Here is an 11790-nt window from a genome sequence, read left to right on the forward strand (position 1 = left end):
AAAATAAAAATAATATGCCAACAGCGATAATAATAATAAATAATAACGATGATGACAAAGAAGGGGACATCGAAGCGCTCCCCAGAGGCCGGGGGGGCCGGTGGCTGCCCCCCCCTCCGCGGCGGCGGGCGGGGCGGGGCGGCGGTGGGGGGGGGCCCGGGAGGAGGGCGGGGAGGCGGGTGCCGCCTGCCCCCGCAAAACAAAAGGGAGCGGCAGCCGCGGCGGCGGCGAGAGCGGCTGGGATCAGCTAGGATCAGCCGGGAGGGACGGCGGGGGCTCCTTCCCCGCCGCGCGTGACTCGCCGGTGGGTTTGCGTGGAGCAGGGCCGGGGGGAGCGGGTGGAAGTTGCGGGAGGGCCGGCTCGGCCCGGGGCTCGGCCCGGGCGGGGGGGAAGGTGATGAGTCGGGCCGGGAGTGTTCGGAGGGACCGGCGGGGCAGCGGCTCCACGCGCGGGTGGGACCTCGCGTGAGTGGGAGGGGAGAGGAGAGGAAGAGTTTTATCGCCCTATAAGGGGAAGTGGCTCCATCCCGGGGCACCAGCTCGGGAGGGGGTTCGGTGTGTGCGGGACCCGCTGTCACAGGGGTGGGGTCCCTGCCGGTGGGTCCCTCCTACTGATAATTCCCTCTCTTTTCCGACATCCCCGCCCGCCCCCAGGTGAGCCGTGCCCTCCCCCCGTGCAGGCGCCATGTCCCGCCGCAGTCAGCGCCTTGTCACCACCCGCTATTACCCCGGGGACGACGATGCCACGACCAGCAGCAGCGGCACCTCTCTGCTGGGTGGGACACAGCTCCCCTTCAAGGAGACCGCCGGCAGGTTGGTGGGGTGCAGGGGTGGGGGAGGGCCGCCCCCCTCCCAAAGCTGGCTGGGGCTGGGCACTCCATCCCAGGGACACCAGGGACCGGGTATCCTCCCGGGTGGGGTGTCGGGATGGCTCGCAGGAGGGAGCGTGACGGGGAGCCCGGCACATTCCGGCATGGCCGCCGGCCGCCTTGGCACTGGCTGTGCCCCTGCTCCAGCGAAAGCCCCGTTCTCCCTGTCTGGGCACCTTTGCCCCGACACAGGAGCTGCCGTGGGTGGCTGGGTGCCTCCTCCCAGCTGCAGCTGCCTCCGACTGGATGGCGGGAGGCAGAGAGAGGGAGGGAGGGAGGTGCGCTGTTAGTGCCGGCCGGAAAACCGCAGCGGTGCGAGCGGAAGCGATGCCCGTGGACGGGCGGGAAGGCCTTTTGCAAAGCAGAGGTTGCACCCTCCGAGACCTGCTGCCGTCTGGTGCAGAGGGGAAGTGATGCCGGTCGAGGGATTGGGGTGAATTCCCCATTTCTCCCCCCCGGGTGTACTGTGATCCCCCACGCAGTAACCACTCATGTCTGATGAGCCTGTTCTCGCCTCCGGCAGGACGATCAGGAGGAAATCGAGCAGCACAAAGCGCCTCTCTCCCGCCCCCAGCACCCAGACCTCCTACTACAGCGAGTCCATGATGAGCGAGTCCTACCTGGGGGGCAGTCGGGGCCTTGCTGCTCTGGGCAGCTCCATGCTGGATGATGACCTGGACAGTGGCACGTACTGGGGTGAGCCCTCCCACCCTCCTGCAGCACGTGGGGGGAGGTGTTGGGGCAGCCCCCCAGGGTGGCTGACTGGGTTGCCCCCTGTGGAAGTGGTGGTGGGTGGTTTCTCAGCGGGACTCTGTGTTTTGGGAGCAGGTGGGGAGCTCTCTACCAGGAGGAGAAGAGGCACAGGGGACACAGAGTCCAGTAAGATCAACGGGCTGCTGGAGAGCAAGACGTACGACACCTATGCCTCTTCATCTGGGTACTCCTCAGAAGATGACTATGCTGGTAGGCATCACCAGCCTCTTTGTAGTGCAGGGATGCAAGGAGACATTCCTGGGGGACTGGCTCAGGGCCTGGCCATACTCAGGGTGCTGCCAATCCCCCCTGCATGCCACCTCCAGTGCAAAGCCTTTGCCCTGGGCAGCACCGTGGGATGCTGGCTCCGTTGGTGACTTGCTTCTTCCTTTCCAGGTCACTTTTACTCAGGCCAAAGTAGCTCTGGGTCAGGTCTGAGGACTGCAGCCTCCCGAGTGGGCTCCTTCCTCTGGCAGGTGTTCACCTCCCCAGGTGAGTGGAGGGCTGGCAGGGGCGTTTCCAGCAGCAGCATTCTTGTCTGTCAGTGTCTCTACTCCCTAAGTGCTGTGTGTGCTGTTCCCTGATCAGGTGAAGGGGTTTTTTCCCCTTCTAGGATCACCCCTGGGGGATGGAGGGGACATCTCTACCAGGACCCCTCCTGAGGCTTGTTTTTCCTCCTGGCAGTTCGGTTCATGACATGGCTGTTCTCAGGGCTGGTGGGTGCCTGGCGCCGCCTCACTGGCACAGCTCCCCGCCTGGACAGCGTCCCTTTCTCCAGGTGAGTGTGGTGGTGGGGCACCAGGAGGGGGGAGGTGTGTTGAAAACCTGCAGGACCCTGGAGCAGGGGCGTGTCTGATGCCAAAGCCCATCTGGACTTTGCTTTCCCTCGGCCCCCATCCAGAGGTGGTGGAAAGGTGGCTGCAGTCCTACAGGTACCTATTCCTTTTCTATGCTCCAGGCGCTACCCACGTGTGAAGAAGTCCCTGCTTCTGCTGCTGCTCCTCCTGCTCCTCGCTGCTGCCGCCTACGGTAAGCCAGCCTGACTCCACGTGTTGCCCTGAGGTCTGGGGCAGTGCAGAGCATGCCACTGCCATACCTGGGGGATGGGATGGCTCCCAGCTCAGTGCTCATGGCTCCTGGTAACATGGTCCATCTCTGCTCCACTGTGCTGGGACCTCCTGGTAATCCCAGGGGATGCTGATGGCTGAGTCTCTGCATGTCCCCCCTATCCCTGGCTGTGGCCCATTAGCAGCCTGTGGCTTTAACCATCTTATCCCTCTGCATGTCCAGGAGCTTGGTACTTCTACCCATATGGGCTGTCAACACTCAGCCTGCCTGCCTTCCCGTGGTGGGGAGCTGGGAAATTTTCCTCCTCTGATGTGCCTGGAGCAGGGGACCTGACCATGCTGGACCAGGTGAGCTTCAGCAAAGACATGGTGGTGGCCCAGGTGGGATGGGTGCCTTGCAGGGAGAGCTGGAATGATGTGGTCCATGGCTGAAGGGTTGCTTCTAGGGGATGGAGAATGGTGGAGAATGGGGCAGATGTGGAAACTGCCCAGATTGTGACAGATTGTGGTGGAAATGGCTTTGCCAGCTTGTGGCCATCTCACTTTTGGGCTGCCCCAGGAATGGAGCAGGGGCAAGTTCTGCCGTCTCCTGGGAAGCAGCAGATGAATAAGGTGTTAACTGACTCTGGGGAATGGGGGGTATGGACCCCTTCCACAGGGGTGCTGTGGAGCAGGCACCTCCTGGGGGGGCTACATCTCACCATGTTTTGGTTGCTGCAGGGAGGACACCGGCTCCTGGCTCGCTTCCAGTCCCTGGAGAAGCGCTTCGAGGCACTGGAGGCTGAGCTGTCACGGTGGCAGCTGCGTCGGGGGGCGGCAGCTGTGACAGCAGGAGAAGAGCCACCCCCAGGGGACATCCTGGTGCTGCTGGAGGGGCTGGTGAACCGCCGGGATGCAGGGCTGAAGGAGCATCTCCGCACTGACGTGACCAGCCACCTCCAGGTGAGGGGTGCGGGCGGCACATGGGGAGATGGGGGTGTGCAGGGCCAGGCTCTGATATTCCACCCCGTTCCTCATCCTGCAGGGTGAGCTGGATGCCTTCCGAGCCCAGGTGCAGAGGGATTTAGACGGGCGCCTGGGGAAGATGGCACAAGCCTCTCAGGTAAGGGAATGAGCATGTGGTGGTAATTGGGCAGGACCACTACCAGCGTCACATGTCTCACCCCTTCCCCTTTTCCTGGCAGGAGATGGAGGCGCGCTTGCTGGAGCTGAACTCGGAGTGGCAGAGGTAACGCTGGCTGTTGGGCAGAACCACTGCTTGGTTAGGGGCAGGCAGGAAGCAGAGTGAATTCCCCACAGCGAGGCTTAGGAGGGGCTTCTAGGTCTGGTTTGCTTGGGACAAAAGGAGAGATTTAGAGGTGTTGTCTTGGGGGGAAGGAAGGGATGGATATGTGGGTATGTTGGTATGAGCCAGCAGGGACCCTTGTGGCCAAGAAAGCCAATGGTATCCTGGGGTGCATTAGTAAGAGCATTGCCAGAAGGTCAAGAGAGGTGATCCTGCCCCTCTATTCAGCCCCAGTGGGGCCATATCTAGAGTGCCGTGTCCAGTTCTGGGCTCCTCAGTACAAGTGATGTGGAGCTCCTAGAGCGGGTCCAGCAGAGAGCAACAAAGATAAATAAGGGACTGGAGCTTGTTTTTTGTAAGGAAGGGCTGAGGGAATGGGACCTGTTCAGCTTTGAGAAGAGACAACTGAGAGGGGACCTCATCCAATGCCCATCAGTATCTGAAGGGAGGGTGCCAGGAGGATGAAGCCAGGCTCTTCTCAGTGGTATCAAGCAATAGGACAAGAGGCGACAGGCAGAAACTGGTGCACAGGAAGTTCCACCTGAATATGAGGAAGAACTTCTTTACTGTGCAAGTGACCATGCACTGGAACAGATTGCATCCAGTAAGGGAAACTCCACAACCTCTCTGGGCATTCAAGAACTGTTGGGACACAATCCTGTGCAATGTGCTCTAGGATGGCCCTGCTCAAGCAGGGAGGTTGGTCCAGGTGACCCTCTGTGGTCCCTTCCAACCTGACCCATTCTGTGATTCTGTGGCTAGCACCAGGGCTACAAGGGTGATTGCAGCAAATGACCTGTGCTGCTGTCGTTTTGCATCCCTGTGAGGAATGTGGCCCTTCAGCCAAGGGGTGAGCTGTGTATGCTTTCCCACAGGATACAGCAGAAGATGTCACTGCCACAGGAATTAAAATGATTTGGGTCTGGAGATGGGGTTGAGCATAGGCAATGTGGGATGAACCTCTTCCCTCAGTGTGCAGAGGGGAGCTGGGGCTATTGTCACAAAGTGTTGTTGCCTTTCTCTCCACAAAGCTCAGCAGAGGAGAGCCTACGAGGGACCTTCCAGCAGGAGGTGGGCAAGCTGGAGCAGGAGGTGGCAGTGCTGAGGAGGGAGCTGGTGGGCCTCAAATCAGACCAGGAGGTGATGGGGAAGCATGTGGAGGGGATGCTGGAGCAGCTGAAGACAGTGCGGGCTGATGTGAGTCCCCAGTCCCCACCCTGCCTGGCAGAGAGAAGAGCGAGGGTTCCTGCTCCTGGACTAAGCTCTGTCCCCACTGTTTCAGGTGGAAACGCAATTCCCAGTGTGGATCAGTCAGTTCCTGTCACAGTCCCGGCAGGATGGTGCCACTGGCCTCATCCTCCAGCGGGAAGACTTGCAAAGAGAGCTCCAGGCTCTGGAGCGCAAGATCCTTGCCAAAGTCTCGGAGGACCGGAGACTCTCGGCCAAGGATGCTCAGGCTGGTAGTGGAGTGGCCCTGCAGCACGGGGGGACTGCAGGGGTGACAGAGGAGGTGAGTGCTGGCCTGAGCCCCAGGGACGTGATGGTGACCTCAGGTGTGAGATTGGGGACTGTGCCTCATTGTGTGTGTGCAGAGGGGCTTGCACGTGTGCCTGGCAGATGGCAGAGCCATTGGAACAGCCCCTACAGTTGGGATATTGAGCATCCCTGAAGCTCCTTCTCGGTCTGTACCTGCACTCTGCCCTGGAAGGGGTCACAAGTGGTGATACTTGCACACCTGTGAGGTTCTTGCTGTCTTAAAATCCAAGCTTCTGCTCGTGCATCCTTGACCCAGAAGGTAGGGCGGGTGCCAGCAAGGATTCCATGGGTGGAGCATCTTGCTTATCCTCATTCTTAACAGCACTGCTGAGTTGTTTGGTGCAAAGCATTTCAGCAGAATGACACCAAGGGGAAAAAATGAGTCTGCTTGCTTTGGAAAGAGTTGTTGGCAATTCCCTGTGGAGGTAGTGGAGGGAGGGATCAAGCTGGGATTAGTAGTCCCTGCAGTCTGTGCAAGCTTTGTGCACTCTATAAAGTTTAGACCTGCAGTGGTGCTGCGGTGTCCCAGCTCCTTTGGCTGGGTTTGGCTCCAGAAGGATTCTCCAGCCAGCTCCCCCTTTCCTGGATAGGGAAAGCTCCCATCAGTCTTGCGGGAAAGGGCAGGAAGGACCAGCAGATGATGCTGAGGAGAACTGGGTGGTGTGTCAAGTTGTATCTGGTACCCACTCCCCTCCCCTGGGCACAGCCTCTCTTTTGGGGATGGGCAAGCCCAGCATGCCTGGGGTATTTTTAGCAACGTCTAGCAAGGCTTCCCAGCCAAATACATGTCCTCTCATTTTTGCCGTGGTGATTCATCCCCCGGCTGTTCTGTCCCCTAGCTGTTTTGTGGGAAGGTCTTTGTGCCCTCTCTGCCCCTGCAGGGTGGAGGTTGATGGGGGGCAGGATGCCTGTCCTGGCCCTTCACCCCTCTTGTGCCCTCTGCTCCTGCTGCAGCAAGTGCATCTCATCGTGGGCCAGGCCCTGAAGCGCTACAGCGAGGACCGGGTGGGGATGGTTGACTACGCCCTCGAGTCGGCAGGTAGGTGGTGGGGGATGAGCCAGCTGTCCTGGGGAGGGGACCACAGGGTACTGGCATGCAGCTTACCTGCTGCCATCCCTTCTCTGTGCCAGGGGCCAGCGTCATCAACACCCGCTGCTCGGAGACCTACGAGACACGCACAGCGCTGCTGAGCTTGTTTGGCATCCCCCTGTGGTACCACTCACAGTCCCCCCGTGTCATCCTGCAGGTGGGCACCCTCGGGGCGGGACCCCACTGAGGGGGAGGACTGGCTGGGTTTTATTGGGCTCTTGCTCATGTGGGTTTTATTGGGCTCTTGCTGTTGCTCCAAGCCAGCAGCTGGGCTGATGTCGGGGGGAGAAAAAAGGCGCTGATGGTGATAATATTGCTGGTGTCTCGCTTCCATGCTCATAGCCAGACGTCAACCCTGGGAACTGCTGGGCATTTCGTGGCTCCCAGGGCTTTGCTGTCATCCGTCTCTCCAGCATCATCCGCCCCACAGCTGTGACACTGGAGCACATCCCAAAAGCCCTCTCACCCCAGGGGACCATCCCCAGTGCCCCCAAGGACTTCACTGTCTATGTGAGTATCCCTGCCCCTACCTGAGGGAGGAGTGGGGGGACATGGTGGGAGGGTGCAGGAAGGGAGGGCTGACAAAGCCCATACCTGGCTGTGGGGTGCTCTGAAGGGGGTTCATCTTACCCTGAAGAAGAGGAAGAAGCAGTACTGGTGGGGAGAGGGACAGCATGGGCTTCAGAAAGAGTTTGGAGGGACACAAGGGGAAAGGGGATTGAGTAGGTGTAATTTCTGGTCTTCCTCCCCCATCCCTCCCCGCTGATCCCTGTCCCCATTTGTCTGTTTTGGCCTGGAAGAGCAGGAGCGGAGGCCAAGCACACTTGCGTCTCCCTCTCTCTTCTGCCCTGGGTGTGCTCGTCACCTCTGGTCTCCCTCTCTGATGACCCCTGGTTCTCCCTTTCTGCCTCCCTGCCCCTCCATAGGGCTTAAAGGAAGAAGGAGAGGAGGAGGGCCTTCTCCTTGGACAGTTCACCTACAACCACGATGGCGACCCCATCCAAACATTTTACTTGGAGGTAAGCAAAATGGCCCTTGGAGCACCTGACTCCAAGAAGAAAATGGGGTCTCTGGGGTCTCTGAGCCTTAGAGAGCTCCCAAGGGCTCACGTTTTTCTTTCCCCTTCTCCCCAAGGGTGACTCTGTAGGCACATACCAGCTGGTGGAGCTGCGGGTGCTGAGCAATTGGGGCCACCCCGAATACACCTGCATCTACCGCTTCCGCGTGCACGGGGAGCCGGCGCACTGACCCCCGGCTCCCGAGCAGGATGAGGATGCCGCCAGGCTGACAGCAGGAGCGGATTCGTCTGGTTCACCGCTTCGCACGTAGAAATCCTGGGATGCGCCAGCAGCTGCCCCAGGAAGCTGCTCCCCTGCGGGGAGGAGAAGAGCTGGTGTTTAAGGGGTGAGGCTTTCACTCTTCTAAGGACTGAGGTGGTGAGACAAGAGCATCCCATATGGGTCCTAGCGCAGCCTGGCTTGTTTTCTGTGCATATCGGACTTTTTAACTTTTTGAGCTAACTTTTTATCGGGTCTGCGCTGCCCCTTGTCCCTGTTGCCCCGCTCCTTTCTGATGGTGTGTCTAGCATTGCCAGGACTTGGGAAAGGGGTGTGTAATTTTGCGATGTGCTTCATGCGGGCTTGGGTGCGATACGGTTTATGGGACTGTGGTGCCTGGCCCGGTTCTGCCGGCGTAGGTGGGAGCCACTGGTCCACACAGTGGAGTCCCCTCCACACAGGGTCACTTCTCTTGCCTTGGCGTTGGGTTGGCTAAAGATCTCCAGCCCTCCGATGCTGGTCTGGCAGAGAGGAAATGAGACAGTATTAATGAAGTATTAACATAGAGCTAACGGTTTGGGGCGGCAGGGGGAGAGAAATGTGGCACATGTTGGTGGCAGAGCCCGCCTTGGTGCTGCCGTCCGTCTGCTCAAGCCCTCATGCTGCCAGTGGCTGTGCTGGGTCTTGGTGATGCTATTGGCCTCCCAGGCTGGCTGCCTCCCCAGTGTTAAGCTTGATGATTCTATTGAAAATTCCTGTTGCCTGCTTCTCCTTCGGGGTTTGTTCTGGGTGTTTTTTTGGTTGTTTTTTTTTTTTTTTTAGGGGTGGGGGAGGGCATTATTTTACAGTTGGGGTGTTGGGGTTGGTTTTTTTCTTTTTTTGTAGTAACAACGGGAAAAAAGACTTTTTCCTTGCAATTTGTACTTAACCGGAGAATGTTACATGGGGGCCACTTGGGCAAGTGGCTTAGATGTGGAGAGGGCTAGAGCTTTGTTTAGTAGCAGAATAGCGCACATAGTAGAATAAGCTAGAACAAGAGCAGCAGAGCTGTTTGAAATATGGGCCTCGTTGTTGGGGGCTTGGTAGCTGGACCTGGGAGATGGGGTCCTCTGTAGACTGCTGCTGATGGGGTGCTGGAGGCATTCCTGCCCTCCTTGCTCCGAATGTCCTCTGAGACTGCAATGGCTGGCTGCGGCCTTTTGCCCATGGCTGCATCTGTGTATACATGACTGTTAGCAGCAAGCAGGAACTGCTGCTTCAGTGCTCTGCAGGTCTCTTGGGTGGGAGATGGGGCAGTCTCCAGGGCTTGCAGGTGCCAACATGCTTCTGCTCATTGGGGAGCAGCAGAGTCACCCCCACCTGCAGTGCTCTGAGCTGCCTCCATCAGCTCCCAGTCCCTGATGGCAGATGGCTGGTGCAGCCTGACCTCCTTTCTCTTGGAAGGGCTGCCTTTCCCTCCTACCTCTCCTCACAGGCATTGCTCTGTTCTCTGAGCCCTGGCTGTGGAGGACAGTGCTGGAGCAGGATGGGGAGTTCTGACTGCAGCAGGCATGAAATCCTGCCTGTGCTAATGTTGTAGATGGGGGGAGCCACAGCAGGGGTTTGCAGGAAGGATGCACAGAGAGCTTCCCTGGGCTGAGGAGTGCCAGAGCCATCTGGCCCCTCCACCTCCTGGTTCCCTGCATCACATGTATTTTGGCTTATGTTCTTTTAGCATTTACAGCCTCCACCTTTGTCTTGTGTTTTGTTGAAAGAAAAGCTAAAGGGCTCACATTTAGCGCTTCATCCCTGTCTGATGCTGGTATCATCCTTCCCTTGGCACCATGAGAGCACCGTGTACTGATTCCCACTCTGGTGGTCTCTGCTTGAAGAACTGTAGGCATAGAGGAGGAGGGAAAGGGACTGAGGAAGTGTCTCCCTTCATAATGCCCTAATGTGTTGATCAACAGGCAGAGTTGCTGAGCCCTGCCCCCCTCCATGCCACCCTGAGGGGATGAGGATGGTGGCAGCAACATCCCTTCTGGAGGGGTCTACTTGCTCCAAGCAAGGGAAGTGAGCCCAGAGGCCACAGCCCCATCTCCAACAGGTTAAAATTACCCTGTGGAGCCTCCTGCAGAGCTGGGAGGCCCTGCTGCAGGGAGAAAGCTGACCTGTAGCCAGATCCAGTGACTATAAATTCTCTCCTATATTGAGCATAGTCTTAATTCTTGGCATCCACAGCCAAAGTTATTTTAAACTCATCTACAGCTGCCTGCTTGCCTTGGAGTCATGTCCATGAGTGCCCTGTGCACATGGAGCTGTGCTTTTATCAATGCCTAGACCTGTTCTGGGCTCAGCAGAACAGCTCCTGTATTTATTTGAATGATAGAGAGAGCAGAGATGAAGCTCTCCCTTTTTCCCACCTCTCTTTGGCTTCTGGAGCAAATACCATAACCATGAGACTGGGAAAACCCCTTCTTTAATGTTTTTTCTGGCTCCCTGGTCTCTGGTTCGGACTATCAGGGCAGACAGGGTCTTTGCCCAAGAAAAAGTTGTTTGTTTTGTGGTAAATCACGCATGCTGGTAAGAGGTGGGAAAAGGGACCTCTTTCCCTGAGAATAGAATTGTAGCATGGTCTCTGCACCTTCCAAGGGGGTGTTAGCTGGTGGCTCTGGGTTAGGGAGCATTTGGCTTTATAGGGCAAGCTTGCCCTGTCCTTGGGAGATGAAAGTCTCTGCTGTTCTGAGGTAAAATCCTCTGGAGACACCAGTGAGAGCTCATCTTGGGGCTTTATGCTCTTCTCTAGCTGGTTTTAGAGGCCTCATGGTGCTGCCTGTGTGAGGATCCCCAGGAACATATGCTGAGGCTACATGTAGTTTTTCAGCCCCCACATTCAGCATCAGTGCTGGGCTGCAGCCTGAGTACCTGTACTGAATGCCTGGGCAGCTGCCTTTCCAGCAGCCACTTGCAGGATTTCTGCAACATTTCCCAGAGCTACAAAAAAAAAAGGGCACATAAAACTGCTGCTTCAGCATGTGCATCTCTGCCCAAGGGTATTTAATCCTAGAGCTGATGCAGAAGATGAGCCTGGTGAGGCAGGAGAAATGCAGAACAGCTGTGGGAGCAGATTTCCCTTATTTACTTCATTTCCCTCCTCTATTTTCCCTCCTTCTGAGTTTCCCCTACACACGTTACAAATTAACCCTGCAGAAACAGATGGTTACAGGCAGGAGTTTGTATTTGATGCTGTAGCCTGTTGCAAATGCTGCACTGTTTTGTTCATTTTATTTTTTAATCAACAGATTGTAATTTATGCCTATGCAAGAAAAAAAAAGACCAAGACAAATAAATTATATCAAAACTGTCCTGTTTTGTATGTTTGGATGTTTTGAAAGTGAATTTGCTGTTGGAAATGATGCACAGCTAGTAGATGGACAAAGCTATTCTTGTAGCTCTTCTGTGTAGTCTTATGGCAAATCCTTATTTTTCAGCTTGATGTGCTAACTCTAGGGTCAGCAGTTGTCACCTTGTCATTGAGCAGGCTCTGGGATGCAAAACTCAAATTCCTTGGGACTTCAATGACTTCTACTAGACTTAAGTCTGTGATGGACCATGGCTGTGTCCATCCTGCAGCGACCTCCAGGCCCTCCCTGGGCATCAGTCCATCCTCTGCCTTATCATGAACAGAGCCTGGCTTGGCCCTCAGGAGCAGCAGGGAGAAAGCCTGACACAAAGCACAATTAAGGGTAGCTGCAGGCTGCTCTTTTCCCTAACATGGGTTGCAAATTACTGAGCAGGCAGCTAAGAGCAAGTAGAAAGGAAATATTTAATTTTCCTCAGCATGAGAAAATGGCGCAAAAAAGGTGGCCGCAAAAAAGGGAAATCGAACTCACTCGAGGAGGGTCACAACCCGGTCTGCTTAACCAGGATGGGC

At 56.8% G+C, this 11790-nt stretch overlaps 1 protein-coding gene across 1 annotated transcript; it reads left to right on the forward strand.

Moving 5' to 3' along the window:
- Positions 1-216: 216 nt before the first annotated feature.
- On the forward strand, positions 217-8677 carry SUN2 (Sad1 and UNC84 domain containing 2). The gene is made up of 18 exons (XM_027715233.2): positions 217-304; positions 655-813; positions 1393-1565; positions 1698-1832; positions 2019-2114; positions 2307-2400; positions 2581-2651; positions 2913-3037; positions 3410-3631; positions 3714-3791; positions 3874-3917; positions 5006-5171; positions 5257-5484; positions 6465-6549; positions 6642-6757; positions 6943-7110; positions 7527-7619; positions 7735-8677. The coding sequence occupies exons 2-18, from the start codon at positions 686-688 to the stop codon at positions 7846-7848; spliced, it is 2136 nt and encodes a 711-aa protein (XP_027571034.1). The 5' UTR covers positions 217-304; positions 655-685; the 3' UTR covers positions 7849-8677.
- The last annotated feature ends 3113 nt before the right edge of the window (positions 8678-11790 follow it).

This window comes from Pipra filicauda, unplaced genomic scaffold (assembly GCF_003945595.2).
Source record: "Pipra filicauda isolate LSUMZ 115617 unplaced genomic scaffold, ASM394559v2 scaffold384_size681814_pilon, whole genome shotgun sequence".
Classification (NCBI taxonomy): Eukaryota; Metazoa; Chordata; class Aves; order Passeriformes; family Pipridae; genus Pipra; species Pipra filicauda.